Below are 20,832 nucleotides of genomic sequence, written 5' to 3' on the forward strand. Positions count from 1 at the left end.
GCTCACGCAGCTGAGAAGAGGGCCCCGGCTGGGGGCTCTGCGAAGCCTCCAAGCCATCATCAACCAGTTCGTCTTCCACACCCTCCTCCTCCCCCTCATCTGAGTCATCCGAGACATCTGAGCCGGCTGCCGGACCCACAGGCTGGCCCTGAGTCACAACACAGTGCAGGTGTGAGGAAAGTGTGGAGTGCAGCATGGATCAGGGAGAGTGCGAGGGGTGTGCAAGAGGTGAAGGTCAGGGAGGATGTGCAAGAAGTGAAGGTCGGAGAGTATGTCCAAGAGACATGGGTCAGAGAGCGTGCATGGGAGTGCATCAGTAGGCAGCACCAGCACAGAGGTCTGGATCAGGGTGCACAGATGTGAGATTTGTGACTTTCCCTGCCAGCTTCTCCACTGACTTTCTGGAGAATACAGAAGAGAACATTACAAATGGTGATTCGAGGCTCTGCAATTGGTTGCAAATGCAAACTGGTTGCCAAGCATCCAGATTGCAGTCACATGACAGCGGGTGTGCTGGGATGGCCGGAACGCCAAGTGATGCTTTATGACCATCACAACATACAGTATCACTGTAATGGGCAGGCTCCATTACAGATTTCACTCAAGGATTCTCTCTATTCAATAAGCATAAAATATCTTTTGAAAGATTAGTCTCAAGACCATAAGAAACTTTTTTAAAACAAACACCACTGGTTTGTTAAAACAAAATATCACAACTCTTTCCAAACTTCTTGCAAATGACCATTATTGCTGCCACACCATTTTTAATTTCTGGGGAAAGTGGTATATTAAAATTAAAGTGGCTAATTTCTCAAGAAAAATCAAATCTCACAAGATATCTTTGTTGCATGTGAGATATGGTGATTTGAAACAATAACATCTGGGGTTTTTTAAATAAAACACATGGCTTTCCATTTTATCTATCTATCTATCTATCTATCTATCTATCTATCTATCTATCTATCTATCTATCTATCTATCTATCTATCTATCCATCTATCTATCTGAAATATAGATGTGAAATCATTTAGTGACATCCACTGCTTGAAAAGATAGTTTACTCTTATAAGAATATTTGTTTCAAATGTAGATTAAACAAAATCATAAAGGTATCTCTTTGCCCTGATGCTGATAAGATCAGAAAGTAAACTATTATAATTGCAAGGATCTTGGAGAAACAGTTTCTGACACTAATTGTCCCTAAGTGGTAAGCTATGCCAACTTTTGGATCTTTCAAGAACCTCCAGAACTCCTAGCAGCTGAAGCAAAGACCTTTTAATACATATATGAAGAGGATCCTTTTTACAAGTCCTGTTGCATCAACCTACAATAATAATTTTATTACATTGTTTCCCACCTTTCTACTAATGTAGACATTCATAGTTTAGTGCAGTGTCTTAACTCAGAATCTCAATTCTTCCTGGTAAGATCGTTCATAATATTATGGGAAAAACCCACCAAAGAATTATCACTGTCTGAATTCACACAAAACAGATGAGTCAAAAGTCTAGAAGCTGCATTAAGTACAACATACTAGGCTTGGATAATTCTAAGTTTGATTTGGGTTTGTTGGAGGTGGTGGGGGCAGACAATCTATAGCAAAGTCTTGCCCCATTCAGTGTATAATGTGAAATTGAAAATGAAATAATTTAGTAACAAAGTAAGATTATTATGCCACTCAGACCTACTGTAGGAAATCCCAGAGGATAGGGAAGACAAGGAAAAGATGGATAGATTATTTCAATTACATACAGTATGTAAACATGGCAATAGCTTCTACAGTTTTGAAGAACAATAACTATGTAACAGTGAATATATACAAAGATATCATGTGCAAATTTGTATTTTTATAAAATATACATACCTGACCTCCACTTCCAAAAATACACATTAGAAAATGGAGCATTTAATCAAGCATCCTGTTTCTAATTGCTATTAAATTAATTTATATATTTAGAATACTTTTCTTTCATGAACTCTTCTGATGCTATAGTTTGCATAGATACTGACATGTATATCCTAAACAGAAATATAAATTCTTTTTTCCTCTGTTCTGTGGAACAATCAGTATTCACTTGTGATCATTTTGTTTAGGAATAGTGTCATTAAGCATAATAGTGGCTGAAATTGCAAGGATTTGCAGCAACGTCTGGACGATGATGCATTAACTGAATTTTTTCTCTAACCTGGGACATACCCTCAATTCCTCATAAAGATGTAATTCATTTTTTATAACTGTCAGATAAAGGTGTGATCAAATGACAATGCAAATCCAAAAAAGACTCATCCCTGTCTGACTAGCAATTTAAAGTGTGTCACACCTCATTAATGGAAAGATGGACCCAATTGCAGAACAATCTGACATCCTATCAATGCTGTTTTGAAGCCAAAATTTTCCTTCTATTTGAAATAGTAAGAGCATTATATTTCATTAACACTATCATTGCAATTCTCTTTTTGGAAATACATATTTAGAAGAGTGTAAGAAACCTTATTTTAAATTACATTGAAAATGGAAGTGGAGACTAGGTTATCAGCCTTAGTCCTCCCCCTGCTTCATGCAGCATTCCTAAATAACAGTATGAACTGTTACTCCTCTATTTATAACCATTCATTTAGTGATAGTTCAAAATTACGACAGCATGGGGAAAAAGAGACTTTCTTATGCCAGTCACAGCATTCCCACGGTCTCAAGATTATGATTTGATGCTTGGCAACTGGCATGTATTTACAATGGTTGCAGTAGCCATGGTTATATGATCAGCATTTGTGACCTTCCCAGCTGGCTTTCGACAAACAAAGCCAATGGGGGATGCTCAATTTGCTTAACGACCATAGTGATTCTCTGAGCAACCACAGAGGTTCACTTAATGACTGCAACAAAAAAGGGTGCAGTCATGTGATGACCCGCTTAACAACCACATTGCTTAGCAATGGCAGTTCTGATCCCAATTGTGGTTGTAAGTCAAGAACTATCGTTCTTGGTGAGCGGTGGCACATTTTGGCTAGTATGCTATACAATCTGTGCAAGCAAAGCTAGTTTTACCCCAACATGCTTAAGCTAGACTCGCCAATATAGAGATTTGCTTGTAAGTCAACATGCTATGGCTTGCATCCCACCAACTAAGAGGTATATGTAGCATACTAACATAGACTCCGTTCACTAAGAAAAAAAATGTATGAAGGAGAGAAAGAAAGTTTGCTATACATTCACTGATTTAGAGAAGGCATATCACACACTGAATATTTGAATTAATGTCTATGGAGAGTCTCAGTCATCCAGGCCATGGAACCTTCTTGGATGAGACGTGAAAGAAAAACAAGAAAGTCCAGTTGCCTCCTGAAAAAGCACCTTTAGGGTTTGAATTAATGGAAAGTTTTGTAGAAACATGGGTTCAAGGATGATTGCTGAATGCTATGAAAGCAATATATCAGGGGTGTCAAACTGCACCATGTGGAAGCCATGCCCACCCCAGCTCCAGCAATACATAACGTGACACGTTATGTGATGCAAGTTTGACACCCGTGCAGTATATAATGAAACTGAAGCATGTATGCAAATAAATGAAATGTTTAATGAATGCTGAAACAGAGCATGACAAGATGCATCTTAAAATCATGTATTTAAATCCTTTATTGTTTGGGTATATTTTGGGTATATTTATAAGAAACAATCCTTTATTGTTTGGGTATATTGAGTATATTTATAAGAAATCTTTAGGCATGAAGATTAGACTTGTAGTGACCACTTACTTTTATACATAGATGATGGTAGGTAGTTGGCTAAGAAGTCTAACAATTTTCAGGAAATATTGATAGATTATGTTATGTGATCATACATCATGAAAATTAATTTATTAGAAACCAGAGTGATAGGGTTTGACATAGAAAATGGATTTTATGATTCACCAAAAAAATGTATACCTTTGTAGAACATTTACTAAAGATGGGTGGGAGAGAAGTGAAGAAATTTTAATATTCTCAAATACTGATACAAAGATAGGGCATAGGTTGTGTTGCTAGGAATGACTGTCCAAAGGCAGTAACTGTAGATAAATGTTTGCTTCTTCCCTTTTTGCTATTTGGAAATTAGAGTCAGCTGCATCAGGTAAAACATAAAAGTAATTTGAATACAGTGGGGATGGGGTACTTAAATGTAAACTAAAAAAGATAGAACAATCAACTCTGTTAAATGAATAAGGATTGAATGCAAAAACCAGTTATTATGAAAATACAGTATATTGATGAGGCTCATTTGTATAAAGAAAATGAAGACTGAAATTGCCAAACAAATACAAGAAAAAGGAGTGAATAAGTCAAGAGGAAATTGATGAGTTTTGGTAGGATGGAGTTGATGAGATCTTGGAAAGAGAGGCGAGAAGTTTAAAGAATAAAAGATAATGTTCCAATCAACATATAGATGTGGTGGAGATAGTTTGCAAGACTAGAAATGTCTGTATGTATTATAGAAGAAGAGCCCTATTAGTCTATCTTAACAAAAAACAAAAATAGGAGGAATCTGGTAACAATTTTTCTGACATATTTTATTAAGAAGCATAACCATTACATCTTTTGTGTAAGTTGCAGATCTCTAGCTAGACTGATATAGGATTTAAATTGGGATGGTGTTGATATAAACTAGTTTCAGCTGTGTTGTCCTTTTTTTTCTTTCTACATATCTTTAATTTCTTTGGCTTACTATATCGTATTCCTCTTCTGTGTGTTGCATAATGTTTATTCAAAAAAAGTATTTTTAACATGATGTGTATCTATGCATGTAAATATTTTAAATTACCCATGATAGAAGATTCTTCTAAGTTGGTTATCTGTCCCTTAATTCTTTGATTGTACACATCATGCTATAAAGTGGACTTCATTATATTTAAAACATGATTAAAATAAATAACAGACCTACTGGTTGACACTAAAACCAATGAACTGCATATATTGCTAGCTTATCCATAATGAAAAGAAAATATTTATGTTCACATGAGTCATAGCATTTTATCCCTACCCCCTTTTTGGAGGCAAGGATAAAATGGAGTGAGGGGTGTTGAGGCCATAGTATGAATTGGTAAGAAATAGTTTGCTTCTGTTAATAAAAATGGACATGTTTCCTATTAGTACAAAACAATTATAGTATTCATTTTATTAGTCAAATAGTATTATTACCTTAGCATGTCCTATATTCGTGGTTGCATATGAGATAGAAATTCATATGGAATCTCAGTCTGACTAGAGATTAACAGCTGGAATAGAAATATTACTTTAGAATGAGAACTATGTAGTTACATTCTAGTTTTAAACAAAAAATGCATACTCGTGAAGTGCCCATAACAAGTATGTTAAAGCTTTTTGCTGTTTCAGAGAGAGTAAAAAACCTCCTGGTGATTTACTCATGCTGTTTGAAGACACATCTGTCAGATTGGCAGGACATTGTGATTTATAGGTACTGTAAATGAGAACTTGTCAAGTGCTTTTCAAATGATTAATCCATTAACTTCTTCAGCCATTTCTATCATTTCAGAGCTTTCGACATATACCTAAAGAATAATAGCTTTCTTCTACAGCAGCATTTGCCAAACTTTGAGATCTAGACTGCTTTTAGAAAAATACACTGAAGATTGAGTCCTGTGTACCTATGGCCCAAATATTGCCTGGCACTGAAGCAAATATTAGCAATTTACTTTTTGTCCACTTTGAGGAAAATGTCCCTCAGCCCAGTGTTGCTTTCACCCAAGTTCCTTAGTATGCTCAGAAGACGTATAATATGAGGCCTGAATGGATTCACCTCAGGTGAGATTCTGGTGCTTCACTGTGAAAGTGCTGTCCTTGGATTCATAGTTAGATGTGATGCTTTACTACAACAGTGTGAATAAAGCTGACAAGGTCTAGGATGCTAATAAACCTAGCTCTCCTAGCTCTCTGAGTTTGTTGGAAGTATTTTATTTATATCATATATTTATTTTTAAGCATACATTGATGTCAAAGACACAGGGCTGCCACAACATATAGAAATACCAATTTCTAGTTTAAAACAAGGGAAAGGAGACATCAATAACAAGGTTTGCTGACTTCATTCATTTTGTCACTCTGAGACGGTGACAAAAACTATACCTGCAATCCACATAAGTTATATTATTATATGTAATTTAAAAAAAAAATTGCGGGTGTGTGTGTGCTGAATAGAATTCTTCACAAGACCACCTTTTAAGTAAGCAGCTGCCCTATGTAGGCCTAAGGACTAGAGGTAAGGATTAATTTGGATTCAGATTCAAACTTTATTTATTCAACACTATTCGTTTGTGATACTTCAGAAGGGGTGATAATTGTTTTTGGATGGTATTTTTGAAGATTCAACACTAGGCTAAAGTTATCACTAAGATTCTCTTGCATAAGGGATTTTGCTTAGTGGAAGCATTGGATTATAATACAGTACTAACCAAGTTGTTACCTACAATGAGACCATTTTTGTTAGTATAAGGAAATTTACCCAGTCCGAGAACACTACAGATGTATGGACAGTAAACATGGTAAATTTACTACTGAAGGCCACATATCATATTGTTCTAAGATGGCGGCGCCTGGAATGGCTGCGGCTGCATTGGCTCTTGAAGGTGAATAGTTTTGGGAGGGATGTAAGGGCTATAGGCCACATGATCAGGAAGATTTTAACGTGTTTGAGCAACATGGTGGAACTAAGGTAACATATGACATACGACCGACAATCTTTGCTGGCCTGGCGAGTTTCTAGTTGTTTTGGAACTGTTGGTGAGACCGTTAAAAGTTGTTGGCGCTGTTTGAATTTGTTCTGCCAGCAGCAAGATCTGACTGCTGGCCCAGTGATGGATTCTACTGCAAATCAGGGCTGTTTCCAGAGGAGGCAGAGGAGGAGAGGAACTGGAGCTTATGGAGTGAAGGAACTGGATGAGGCTGTCGGCAGGCCCAGAGGAAGAGAGAGAGGCTTTTGGAGGAGTTGGTGGCGGCGGTAGCAGCGTGCTCCAGGGGCGAAAAGAAGCAAGGCCTCTTTAAGGAAAGGGTGGAAGAGTCAGGATCAGAAAAAGGAAAGAAGGCGAGGTTGTCAGAATACAAGCAAATTTGAGGGCTAATCCACATGGAGCCCCATTTCCATCTGTCCTGTTTGCCATCGTTCACTCCCTAGAGACTAAAATGGACAATGTGAAATTTGAGCGGGCCCCAAACAAGGAGTATATATCGGAGGTGGTGACCCTTTGAGAGCTGTATGCAACGAAATTTCATTTTGATGTATGCCAATTGGTGTACATTCAAAGTGACAATAAAGTTATCATCATTATCAAAGGAACTCTTGCTGGGAAAAGCTGGAATTAGGGTTCTCAGATGGCATTTTCATTTTCTTTCATAGAAATGAATGTGAAATATCAAACTCGCCATCAATCCTACTTGTTCACTGGTAATTGGATTTGAAAGCCCCAGTCTCCAATTTTCTTCCATGTCAGGAAATACATATGCATATTCCATTTTCACTGCATATTTGCTAATTTCTGATAGTCAGAATGTGGAGTTCACACAGAGCTCTATATATGATCAATGAGGCCCTATGGAAACTCCAAGGGAGTTTGTTATTTACTTTAAAAAGTCTCCCAGACAGCTGAAATTGAGAAGCCATTAGATGAAAAGACATAACAATGTGACAGCAGCAAGCACCAAGATCTAAAAATCAAAGCTATTTATAATCTGTTATTGTCTACAGCTTTGGCAATGCAAATAGCATTTTCTCTAGGGGATACTTGTTTAATGAGTATTGACAGCTTTTGATGGCTGTTGACTAGCTAGTGGCACATGCCTCCTACTTTGCCATTGGAGGCAAGCCATGGGAGTTTAAATATAACTTGAAAAACAAGCCTGAGTTTTTGCAGAGAAATAGAAGCTGGGGAAGGGGACCCTTCAAAGTTCAGTACTACTGCTTCTGGGTGTTACATGGTCATCAGAAAGCCAATGATAAAAGCTCAGTTCTTGTTGCTGTTTTGTGTTGCACAGGGAGGACACCTAAAGCCAAGAGAGGAATTTGCTAATAATTTGCACCTGAAACTAAGAAGGAATAAATGTACTGCCAGAAAAGTGTCTGCCTTAGTAAATGAGCAGCAAAGTGCAGGCATATCAAAAAGGGACTTGAATCAATAATGGGGGATCAGGAGTGTGGAACTGTGTTGTTGGCCCTGGAAATGTTTATCCCTACTGTTGATTCAATTCTCTTTTTGATATGCCTGCATTTTGCTGCTTACTCACTAAGGCAGACACTTTTCTGGCAGTACACGTATTCCTTCACACACACACACACACACACACACACACACACAAGTATTCCTTCTTAAATATACACATACATACATACACACACACCCCGAACATTTCTGTGTGCAGTTAGACATTCATGTATATAATGGCATTGTTAATCACTGAAATGGAAACATTAGGATTTTTCCATAATCCAGCTAACCTCCTTCAGATGATGAATCATTAAAGTAATAATAAAAGGTTACTCAATGCCACATATCCCTTAAGAAGATGCAACTAATTATAATGATTTTATATGGAGGATGAGCCTTTCCAAAGGCATCTTGGGTTGTGGGGAACATAATTTCTCTGATGAGCTTCTCTAAACCGAATTACTAATTACATAGCTTGTCCCTGTCTCTTTAACTAAATTTAAGAGGGGGGAAGATGTTTGAAGAAATTTCTAAAGGTCACTGTGAGACAATCTAGTTATTTTATGCTTCATTTGCTTGTATTTCTTAAAACTTCAGTGGAAACTTCATGATTACCTAAAGTTGCCTTCATCCTAGATATTTCTTCCAGCTGAATAGACTCCTTATTTCTTAAATGCAGTAGAATATTTATCCCTTCCTTATTTACCAGACTTATGCTTCTCTAATCAGCAAGTGACTCCAGGCACAAATTCATAAAAATAACAACCACACACGAATAATTAATCCAAAAAAGGAAGAACAAAAATGCCAAACCACTGAAAAATCACTTTCCCCTATAAGAGGAACCTTATCATCTTTCAGAGCCCAAACAGACAATAATTTTATTAAGCATCAAATGTATTAGAGATAGTCTGATATCAAGGGAAATATTATTCCTAGGAATTAGGGGGAAGCAAAAGACCACTCCCAAGGTCTCTGTAAATCACATTCCATGGATGGAACAGAAAGAGAAAGATTACTGTTTTAGCTATTTATTAGGCAAGCAAAAGCCAGAAATTAAATTCCATTTTTTATTACAGTCTCTACTCAGATACTCAGATCCCACCCACCAGTTCAAGATATAAAGCAATGCTTCACATATTATTCCAGGCTCTACAGCTGAATAAAACTATGATATTTTCAATAAGGAGTCATTATCATTCTAGCAATGGAGATATTTCCTGGGGAACAGCCCACCCAGTACAATTACACATAGATCACAAAAATCTAGCCATTCTGAAGAAAGCACATGCTTTCTCATGCTTTAGCAAATATGAATGGAGTTTTTCCTCCCATTTTAATTTCCATATGACATACCGAAATTCACACACATATGAGCAACTTTAGCTCTTCCCAGTTAAAGAGACCCTGTTAAAAGATTGGGACAGATTGAGAGAAACAGACTGTTACTCTGCTAGATGAGATTAAAGTGCAACAATAACAGTGCTTATGCCAAGGCTTGGATGGATAATCTCCAGGGAGCCCCCCAGAGAATATTATTTTGCCTTGCACATCTGATGTGGGTCATCTGTTTCACAATGACCATTCATATACAACCCTTCCTTTAAACAAGACACTTTATAGCCCTGCCATGACATTAGAACTGCTGCACATTGGGAAGCATTGAAACTCAGCTACTCAGTTCTGGTAGACAAGTATCAGAGCAGTTGTCAAGGACCATCTCTTAGCATATTTATCACCAAGCAAAGTCTATTTCTTGAAAATTAACTGACTTGCTCCAGCCTCTGAGTTTCTCTCTGAAAACCTGGGAGTCCCCTTCCATGGATTTTGTTGCTGATTCTCACATGCAAGCATTCGTGTGGCTGTCTCATCATCCTACCTCACATGGTCAAACTGAGAAAATGAATTAGGTATTACAACAATGGTTAAGGTATATGTCTCTTATCAAGAAAACAGTCAAAATAAGTGCCAGTTTGGTCTAGTGGCTAAGGCACTAACTGGGCCAGGAAGCAGGAGACTGTGAATTCGAGTCCCATGTTAGCCATGAAAGCCAGCTGGGTGACTCTGGGCCAGTCACACTCTCTCAGCACAACCCACCTCAGTGGATTGTTGTTGTGGGAAAACAGAAGAAGGAAGGTGTGTTGGATATATTCGCCACTTTAAGTTACTTGTAAAAATAATAAAGGTGGGATATAAATAGATGGGATATAAAGAGCCATGGTGGTACAGTGGCCATAATGCAGTACTGCAGGCTAAATCTGCCCACAGCCAGGAGTTCAATCCTGACTGGCTCATTGACTCAGCCTTCCATTCTTCCGACATTGATAAAATGAGGACCCAGATTGTTGGGGGCAATATGCTGACATTGTAAGCTGTTCAGAGAGTGCTGTAACTCTGAGTGTTAGTATTATTTAAACAAACAAACTGTTGCCTCTTGCAGCCCTTGTCTCCAACATCTCACTACATTTCTCCATTGGAATCTCTCTCCCTCTAAAATTTCTACTCTAGTGTTTTGCTTTCCACAGCCCCTGCATCTACAAGTCCTCATGCCTTGAACTTTCTGTAGGAGAGACGGACTGCTCAACTCTTCTTCTAAAAGAAACATGTAGGTTTAGTAAAAACTATATACAAGCAGACTGCAGAAACACACAGGCAACTCTGAGCCAAAATTATGAAGAAATTTTCAACTTTATCTTCTGAATGACCTTTCAAAAAAAACACACCTGTACTCAAATTTTATTGAGTTGTGCCAACACATTAACCTGTCAGTCTTTCATCTGGAATTATCTGCATCCATGAAGATCCATCCTTTGTTCCATAGATCGCTGTGGTGCATGAAGAATCTCCCTGCAACATATGCTTGAAATGGGGAGGAAAAATATATAATGGAAGCTACTCTGGCCTCTAGATGCAATGGGAAGCATTTGGAATATCTGATTGATTGGGACTGCATCCAGATTCACTGAGAAACCTAAATGGTGTCCACACTGCCCAGCTTGTATAGCATTTCATCTAAAATTCCCAGGACGATGCCATCCCTGTGATCTGCCTATGCTACAAAGTGTGAGACCCTCCAAAAAGTCATGGAGTTCCCAGTATGGTGGGTCCATCACAGCAGCTGGCAAGCTGCCAGAAAAAGAGTAAGATTCCCCAGATTTCTCTATATCTTTCAGACCCAGTGTAACATGTCATCATCAAAACTCCCACCAACCGATACACAAAAAATTCCCTTCATCGAACAGGTTTGTCCATGTGGATCAGAAGAGATTTAAACCATTGCCTATGTACTGCTTATTGTAATTTCCTTAGAGATATACAGAATTTTCTTATTTTGCCTCTTCTGCATCAATAATCAGGATGAACATATATTTATTATATATAGTATTTTTTATTTTAATGTTAGCATTAGCATTAGAATGTGACTAAATTCTGTGTGACTGTGGTTAAAACATACTATGGAATATCATATCCTGATTGTGGTGATTTTATATGCTTTTATGCCTTCATCTGGATCATTGAGTGTAATAATCAAGTAAGTTAAACACATGTTCAGCAGTTACCTAATTATATAATAGAATGGATTCAGTATATTTATTGGGGTAGCAATAATCTGTCCTTTGGAGCTTTATGGTCTTCATCAGAGGTCCCTAATCCCCAGACTGTGGCCCATTACTGGATTGTGAGCCGTTTGGAACTGGGCCGCAGAACACACATCTCCACGTGCGCAAGCAGCAGGTGAGCGCATGAACACACGCTCCATTTGGGCAAGCAGGAGGCACGTGTGCCACCTGTTTGTGCAAATGGAGCTGTGCATATGGGCTTGCTGGCCACTTGCATTGACCCATCCTCTCTCTGCCCTTCCACCGGTCCACAAAGCTGGAAAGGTTGGGGACCTCTGGTGTACAGTACATTTATATCAGTCTAAGTGAGTGTCCTTCTGTGGTGATGATTACACAATAGCAGGGATTCCCTACCTATTTCTCCCCAGATTGTATAGAATCGCTCTAGGTTACCAGTATGCATGCCTTACAGCATGCAGATTTTAGAACATTGCTAAAATGAACTGTAAATTAGCAGAATCTATAAATCTTATGGCAACTAATTCAGTTAAATGCTTGCAGGACAGACAGTAGGAATACCACCATAGAAATACTCTTAATTATCTGGTGCCCATTAAATGCTTCATCTCAAGTGTGGCAAAGATGCTACATTTTGTTGCATTTTTAAACATATATTAAAAAATATTACTCAGAGAAATCTATTTCCACACAAAATAGTTTCCATATGAACATCTGATTAGTATTGTATACAAATATATAATCAAGTCATACACGTTTTGATTTAAAATATCAAGGTTGTCCCCTTGTTATACTGAGTTTATTTCCCCCCCTTTTCAATCTAGAAGTCAATTCTAATTTGGCACATTGTTTATTTACTTTCTTTCTGTACAGTCAAAATGAAAACTGAATTGGAACACTATAATTTTATATGGCAAGTAAACACTTTTAATTCACAGAAAGTGAATACATTTCTTCTGAGCATGGTAAGCAGAGTTTCCCACATTTTTAAATTAAAATCCACACAATAAAATGAAGATGTCTATGAGTTCCTTTTTTAAATTTTCATTGTTGCTGTTATCAATCATTATATTTTTGCCAATCATTATTTTGAATTGGAAGATTTACTTCCACTTTATTCGAATCTAGCTGGAACCAGGAATTCTTGGCTAAAGATTTTTCATACTGATTCTTGCAATAATAGAAAAACCTGAATTGCTAAACAGGCATCTTTCTCAGTGTACATTTACTGATTGGATTTCCATTTGCTCTATCTTAGCAATGAGCATAGAGAAACTTCTTATATTATCATAACTTAATACTTGGTAGATTTATAGCCTCCCCCAACAGAAGATATCAGAGTGGAAAATACTATCACTGGAAAATATAATTTTAAAACCACATTACTACATGGAAAGGTATATTCTAGCAATATGGAAACAAATAATATACATTATGATAGCTGGAGAATGTGAAATATTATAGGTCCCCTATCCTTCCACAGTTGGGTTACTGATATATATGTGGAATAGATTTCTTTTTTTTTAGACACAAATTTATTTCTCATTCTAGGACTAAATGGATAATATAAGCAACTGTTATTGTATTGTCTATTAATAATTCTCTTTATTCTTATCTTCAAATCCTTTTGTGTTTCTGCTTAACTAATAATAACTTGATTTATAAAGTGATTAAATCTAAGAGACTTAGTACAAGGCTTAACATGGCCATAGTAAGTTTCCAACTCCAGCTACTACAAAAACCCATACTGTTCATCCTCCTGAGATTATGACATTCACACTTCAGTGGTCCTGAATCATACTGATATGTAGATTGTAGATATGTAGATTGCAAACAATGAGAATCATAATTCAACTCATTTCAACAACACTAGACTGGGAAGATCTGATTTGAGCAATACAACCAAACAGGTCTGATAATATGATTTTGATCGTCATGGTGAATAGGCAATATCTAAAAAGCCAGTGTGTTGGTTCCTTCCCTAATCCATCCATCTGCAATATGGATGGATACTAACCACAATATTCCATCAGTTGATCTACAGTACATAGTCTTCATGACAAGAATCTGATTGTGAACTCTTCCTTTCTTTTATCCACTTCTGATTTATTAAGTACATGAAAAGGTCCTACTTCAGGATAACTTTGTTGTAATCACAAAGCAGTGAACAGCAAGATTAACTTTAATTAGTCTCCTATTATGAAAATTCCCACCCATATATTTATCATTGGCCCATGCACGGTTGGAAAAAAAATGGTACATTGGTATGGCTTTTTATGAGCAACTTCGTTTTAAGCAAGGATCAAGCCCAACTATCTGTCACTCAAGGAAACACTTCAGTCTTTTCTTTAAAATGAAATCCACATGTCCATAGACTGCTAAATCTGGACTACAGTACTCCACCATTCTATGTGATATTCCTTATGAAGAATTACCTGCAGAGAAGTCAGCAAGCAGAAGGAGGTGGGGAAGTCGTTCAGAAATCATCCAGAAGAATGAAACAATGAATACACAGACACAGAGACACAGACACACAAACAATGTTTCTCACTCCTCTGCTTCTATTTCACCATCCAACAAAGAACTTCTTCCAGGGTGTTGCCTCTTCTCTTCACTGTGGACTTTGTTTATCTTATCTAGCAACCCTAGCAGCAGGCTACCTTTGCTGCATTCAGAGGACTCCTGGGTGTCACAGAGAATATTATTGTCTGGGGTCTGTGAACCCAGATACCTCTTGCCTGGATGCTGCCGCTTCTCTAAGATTTCCTCACTCTCAGTCTCATCATCCCAACCTCGCTTGCCAGGGTGCTGTCGCTTGTTGTAAGGCAAGTACCTCTTGCCCGGATGTTGTCTTTTGGATAATTCATTCAGATAAGCTAGCTGGGTGCTTGGAATGCTGAGGATTTGATCCGAGAGGGATCTTCTGCCAGGATGCTGCCTCTTCTCCAAATCCGTTACCATTCTCTTCCCAGGGTGCTGCCTTTTGGTGATCCAATCCAGCTGAGAAGCATCCAGCTCTGTACAAAGAAAGGTTTCGCATTACTGCTCATTTGGGAAATTGCCAAATGGTTGTTCTTGTTGCAAGTTATAATTATTCAATTTGACTCAGGAACAGTGAGGCAAAATAGGTGGCTGTAAATTGGTTAAAAAAAAAGTGGTCAAAACAAGGGTTTTAAAAAATCATATTTGGAGAAGGATTATAAATAAGTGAATAGATGTAAAAATAAGGCTCTTTATTTCGTGGAGCTGACAAGATCTTTGAGAATGTATTATGGGTACTTTTGTGAAATGGCTACTGGAATAGGGCTTGTTCATTTCCAAAATGGCTGCTATAACCAGGTATTAGGTACCAGTTTACCAGAATGTTACCTGTACTCCTTAGGCCCCCTCGTCCTGCAGGTTGCTCCTCCCAGTTTACAATTGCCTTTATTTCTTGGGCAGGTGGGCTTTGGGATTTTGAAGTATTGAACTGTAGGTGCCCATCATTGGGCATAGACAAGTGTCCATAGATGTATGAGTGGATTCTACTGGAATACTGATTCTAAATGCAAGAACTCAAGAAGTATCATAAATACTTTTTCCAATATTTGACTGAAATGTGTGACTAAGGAACATTAGTTGAAATGATTGATTAGAAGATATTTGGGAAAGTGGAAGGAGAATTCCTTTGAAGTAGTGGTTTGAGATATCACTATTAATAGAGGGAAAGGTGGGACTCCTTCAGTATCAATAAAATATTGACATTAAGATAGTAGATAGTGTGCAATTAACATCATTAGATTCCATATATGACACTAGTCAAACATGGTCTTATAATAAGTGTTAAACTTCTTATGCAGAGCTTTTACTATACTAGGCTCAAGAAATACTACTTCATTTATCCTAATGGCAAGAAACAATTTTCTGGCATTCCTCACATGATGTTGTTCTTCAGGAACACCATTTTAAACATGGATGTTTATAAAAATAATTCCTTCCTTCACCTTTCATTAGACTTCCTCAGTTTAGATAAAGAATCAGAAAGGAGATTGAAACATATATGTAGAATTCTTCGGATATATCATTTGCCATCCTTTGATCTGCCATCAAATCCATTATCAAAGTCAGTATGACAGAATGGAGACAGTAAGCCCTGTCTGCCATTCTGTCATATGACTTCCCAGACAAACGTAGGTGAGAGTGAAAATCCGGGAAAAGAACTGAAAAAAGTTTTTTCACACACAAAAGTAATGTTGACCCGGAATTAGGGGACAGTATAGGAAATATTAATTGTGGATATGCAGATTTCCCTACTGTCTTTGGTCTCTTGCAAAGTCGTGGATGCAGGGTCATGAAAGGCCAGCAAGGAAAATACCCAATGTCCTAACCCACCCAAGAACATACAATATCTTTAGGGAAACACCAAAAGGGAACATGTTTAGTTACTTCCTTCTCTCTTATCTACAGTATGCCAGACTTACTGGGTGAAATCTTTATCGTATGCATGTCAGCTTTGCTGGATGGCTTGCTTATGTAACCAGAAAGAATAAATACAATGATTTCTTGTCTTTCGAGGCTGCTCTCATTTAGAGGAGCCCGTCTTTTTGTTCAGCTGAATAAAAATGTAAAGTTTGAAGGCAACTTCTGGTTTCCTGTATTTTTTAGCAGCAAAACCTCAGAACCTGCATATCAGTAAATTTTCTTAGTCAATTCAAGCTCCCACCTGACATTGGCTGTAGGGAAACTGGAAAGGAAGATACAGGCTGCAGAGAATTCCAAGGTGATTCAAGATCACCTAAACTGGCATGGGGCCACTATAGGATCTGTCTGAACTGCACAGATAACCTGCAGAAGAAAAGGATCCAAAGACACCAGAGGGGAGGGATGTCCAGCAAGTTTTAATTGGAACCCTTAATTAATTCACTGAGGAATTTAATAGCAACTGCACTTTAGGACAGGATCAATGTCATGTTATCAGAGGCATCAGTATTGCTGGCAGGGATCTAATTAATCCCAGAATGATAGCACAATTAAGCCATTAAACTTGTCTGCATCCTCTTTTCCTTTGAAGGCAGACAATAGATGGAGGCAAAGAGGAAGAATTATAGGTCTGTCATATGTATCAACTGGTTTCTGCTTGCTTAGTTATCTGTCTGGGAAAATAAAGCCTTCAAAAAAAATCTAATGTTTTTCTACTTTTGTTACATTTAGGGGAAAGGAGCCTTGGTGGAGCAGTGGGCTAATGCCTCCTTAAGTAACACCAGCTGCCTGCAATTAGTGCAGGTTCGCATCCCACCAGGCTCAAGGTTGACTCAGCCTTCCATCCTTCCGAGGTAGGTAAAATGCGGACCCAGATTGTTGGGGGCAATTAAGCTGACTTTGTAATAATGCCGCTTGGGGGGGGGGGGCGAAAGCCCTAATAAGCAGGCATATACATAGAATGAAGGCTATTGCTAAGCACATTGATTTGTGCTTAGATTGTAAGCCGCCCTGAGTCTTCAGAGAAGGGCAGGATATAAATGGGATTAAAATAAATAAATAAATAAATAAATAAATAAATAAATAAATAAATAAATAAATAAATAAATAAATAAATGGTTGATAGGGTTCACATGAAGGCCTTTGTGTTCTGTATTTGTCTGATCAATCCTGAAAATTCATGATAATTGGCCCATCCATAAGATAGAGTGAGCCCCGTATAGAGATGTCAAGAAACATGGGTAAACAGAAATGGTAACTTTCTGGCTTTTGTATCAAAGCCATCAGCTGTCAAATTCTATTAGAAAGCAGATATATATATACATGTCGCATAGCACAGTCCGATCTGTGCCTACTAAGCTACCCTGCTGGATCCCAGAGAGTGCAGTGAAAAGCGCTTCACCACTATTAATGCTAGACTAAAAATCAACAAGCTGAACGTTGACTACCCTGAATATTAGCTGTTTTTCAGAGCTCTTTTCCAACCTCTCTGGGAAGGGCCAAATACCAAATTTTAAAATTATAATATGGCATGTTTGTTTGAATGTTGAATATGAGTAGAAAATAAAATATCTTTTTCCAGGAAGACTAGTCTGGTCTTCCCAAAATTGCTGTCCTCCATAGGTGTTGAATTACAACTCTCAAAACCTTCCACCAGGATACAACTGAAAAACTGAAAAATCTCAGCAACCAAGAAAGATGTGCCTTATATTTTAACAATTGTCTCTCCCCGCTCCCTCTCCCCCTTAAAAGGGGAAAAACGTGAAGACTTTTCTGGGCAGAAATTGTGCGTATAAATAAAAGCAGGAACAAGATAGGAACTTCATCAGTTACGTAACCATAGAAGTTCTCATGTTCATATTTACCTTTATCCAGATCCTCTTCTGCATCTTCTACCTTTCTGAAAATGGAATTTAAAATGAGGCTTTCTGCCTCTGGGGAGAGGTCATCAAGGAGACTCTTTTCATCACTGTCATCTTCTTCTGGAAATTGCTGCCCCAAGTTGACACACACACTAGTAAAAGCCAGGAACAGAAACAGCAGCCACCGCCAAATAGAGATGGACATGGCAAGACAAGTTCCTATGAGCAGAATGTGGAGAAAATGGGTTTTAAAAGTAGTGCAGAAAATGCAACATTCCTAATCACTTGGGGGGACAAGGTGTCTTGAGGAGATAAATGAAAGCTCTTCCATTATTATTCACTTCTAATGAAACTACCCATAGGAATGATTACTTATCACTTTAATTTTCTGCGAGCTCACTTAGGTTTGCCTAAAGATCTTCATACGAATTTGATGTTCCTCTCTGAGCAAAGATGAGTGCTATAGTATGAGAAAACAGTCTGATTTATTCTTCTTTAAGCATGTGGTTTATCTGAAGCCTATTCACATTAAAGATCTAAGGCTATATAAATGTTGTATCAATACATCAGAACCAGTTGTGTCATATTATATACACCATTTCTTTTAAATGCTTAAATTTGAAGTAGAATACCTGTACAAAATTATTATAACATGAATACAATGGTAGTATTATACTGTGCTGCCAAATGATGCTTTAAATCCACATGGCTTAATTACAATTTTCACGAAATCACTCAGTGTTTTTTTACTTCAGTGAAATAGATTCTAATGTTTTCAGAACATTTGAAAATGAAAGAAAAACTGTGCTTTTGTGAACACTTAACTCAGTGACTTAAAATACTCTTTAACTTTGCTGGCAAAGTTAACAGCAGTTGTAATTTTAAGATCTCTTCTATCTATCTGATTCTGTGTTATGAGCAAACCATTAACATTTATCCTTTTAAATGAGAATCAATAGGAGAGAGAGAGAAGAAAAAGAGAGATTGTCATTTTCATACACCTTCAGGTTGAAAGTGTTACAAAACAAGATTAAATTCAGAAGGTATATTTTTCCCCAATCCAGTAAATAGCCTGCTTTATTAACTACTCAGAACAATTGAATAACAGCTGTACACAACTAGATAAATCTGTGAGATGTTCATAAGAAAGGAAAAGTTTAATAGGTAAGACAGCCTGCAGAGGGAAACTAAATGGAATTTATTACCTTCCTTCCAAGTGCTTTAATCCTTGGCTCAGGGGTTGAAAGAATTGCCTCAGCTCCGTATCTTTCTGTAGCTACTTACAGGTTTCAGCTTCAAAGTTGCCTTCCTCTGTTGAATCACAGATGACATCCACCAGAAGTGCCCCTGAGTTCTTTTGGGTAGATGAAGTCTTCTTCCCTTCTTATAGAGAGCTGCCTCTGGACCAATTATGCAAATAGTTGTGAGGTAATATATGTGATGTACTGTGTTGCTCCTGCCTCCTTTCATTGATGTCAGGGATCTGAAATTTGTGTGCATGTTAAAATTCTGACAGTTATGGAGCTGACCTCACTTCGCTAAGGGTTGCTAAAAAGAAATTGCCTCAGGAAATAAGATAAGATGAGGGATATGCCTCTGTGTATAAATTCACATGAACGTTATGTCAAACAATTGTTATTAGCCAATCCCAAGCAGGTCATTCATGAGATCCGAAGAGCAAAATAGAATCAATAAATGATATTATTTCCTTCTTTTTTTCATGGTGTCCTCCTATCTGTAAATTTGCAGTTTGCTAGACAATACTCCACAGTTCTCTCATTTCCATATAAATTCCCTCCAAGTAAAATCTTGAATTTTACAGAAAAGAGAACAAGGTTTCATTTGGGTAACAAAGTGCTTTATGGGTGATGCCCCTCTGTTTTCATCTGGAGAGGCTTCTATGTTCAGTTCAGAGATACTTTTTCTCCACTCATTTGTATATGGGAAGTTTGCTATTTCAATTTCAAAAAAGTTGCAATCTAGAAAATACACAAATATGAATCTGCTATACAACCATATCAGATTTTGACATCCAGTTTCTTCATTGTACATCTCATGGTATTCTGAACATTTATAAAATCCTTCATTTTCAAGTCTCATTTTTCTACAGTGAAGAATATCTAGGAATGGCTTTACTATTATTTACTATTCTTTTCAAATAAATTTATTCAATCTTAAGTATTTTTTTTTAAAAAATGCTGCAGTAAAAGTCTACATTCAGATTTTGCATGACTTTAGCAAAATCCTAAGTAAAAGTTATATTAACTTTTTTTTAATTGTCTTGAACCAAACATTGAGATGTTCAAAGTAAACTTGTTTGATTTTTTTTGAAATAAATTAAACTTTGAGGTTTTGTGTTATTTATGAATAGATGAAAAACCTAATAGTTACACCAACTCCTATAAGGAATAGATTCAAATTATTTTGAAGTTACTTCTCTACCTGTTCACATGTACATGTTTATCAACATGTTTTCAAGATAAACTAGTGATCAATGTAGGTGAAATTGTCATTACAGTCTGAATATCAGAAATAGCTATTTCATATGGATTTAAAACCAATATTTTAAAAAGAGGCACTTAGTGTAGATACACAAAAGTTATCAAGAAACAATATACATGCTCTATAGTAGTAGCTCTGCTATATAACAGTCCTTTATGCATTCAACTGAACAATTGTCAGATGAAATGATCTCTTTATTTTAAGCAACACCTGACACAGTGAGCAATGTCTGTATTTGAGTGT

General features: G+C 37.2%; 2 protein-coding genes across 3 annotated transcripts in view; both read right to left on the minus strand.

Annotated features, from left to right (window-relative positions):
- RBSN (rabenosyn, RAB effector) overlaps positions 1–10,962 on the minus strand; it is a 36,746-nt gene extending 25,784 nt beyond the window's left edge. Inside the window, exon 1 of the mRNA XM_081318090.1 lies at positions 10,913–10,962. The gene's annotated coding sequence lies outside the window, so the exon portion shown is untranslated. The remainder of the gene's footprint in view (positions 1–10,912) is intronic.
- A 1,468-nt stretch (positions 10,963–12,430) lies between these two features.
- Positions 12,431–19,884, minus strand: TRH (thyrotropin releasing hormone). Of its 2 annotated transcripts, none has more exons than XM_081321710.1 (3): positions 19,293–19,884; positions 18,091–18,306; positions 12,431–14,784 (listed from the first exon to the last, which is right to left on the minus strand). In XM_081321710.1, the coding sequence occupies exons 2-3, from the start codon at positions 18,290–18,292 to the stop codon at positions 14,315–14,317; spliced, it is 672 nt and encodes a 223-aa protein (XP_081177836.1). In that variant the 5' UTR covers positions 18,293–18,306; positions 19,293–19,884; the 3' UTR covers positions 12,431–14,314. The 2 variants fall into 2 exon arrangements, with proteins under 2 accessions (XP_081177836.1, XP_081177837.1); XM_081321711.1 differs by having other exon boundaries at positions 19,372–19,412.
- Between the last annotated feature and the right edge of the window lie 948 nt (positions 19,885–20,832).

The sequence above is a fragment of the Vipera berus genome, assembly GCF_964194415.1.
Source record: "Vipera berus genome assembly, chromosome: 2".
In the NCBI taxonomy this organism is placed as follows: Eukaryota; Metazoa; Chordata; class Lepidosauria; order Squamata; family Viperidae; genus Vipera; species Vipera berus.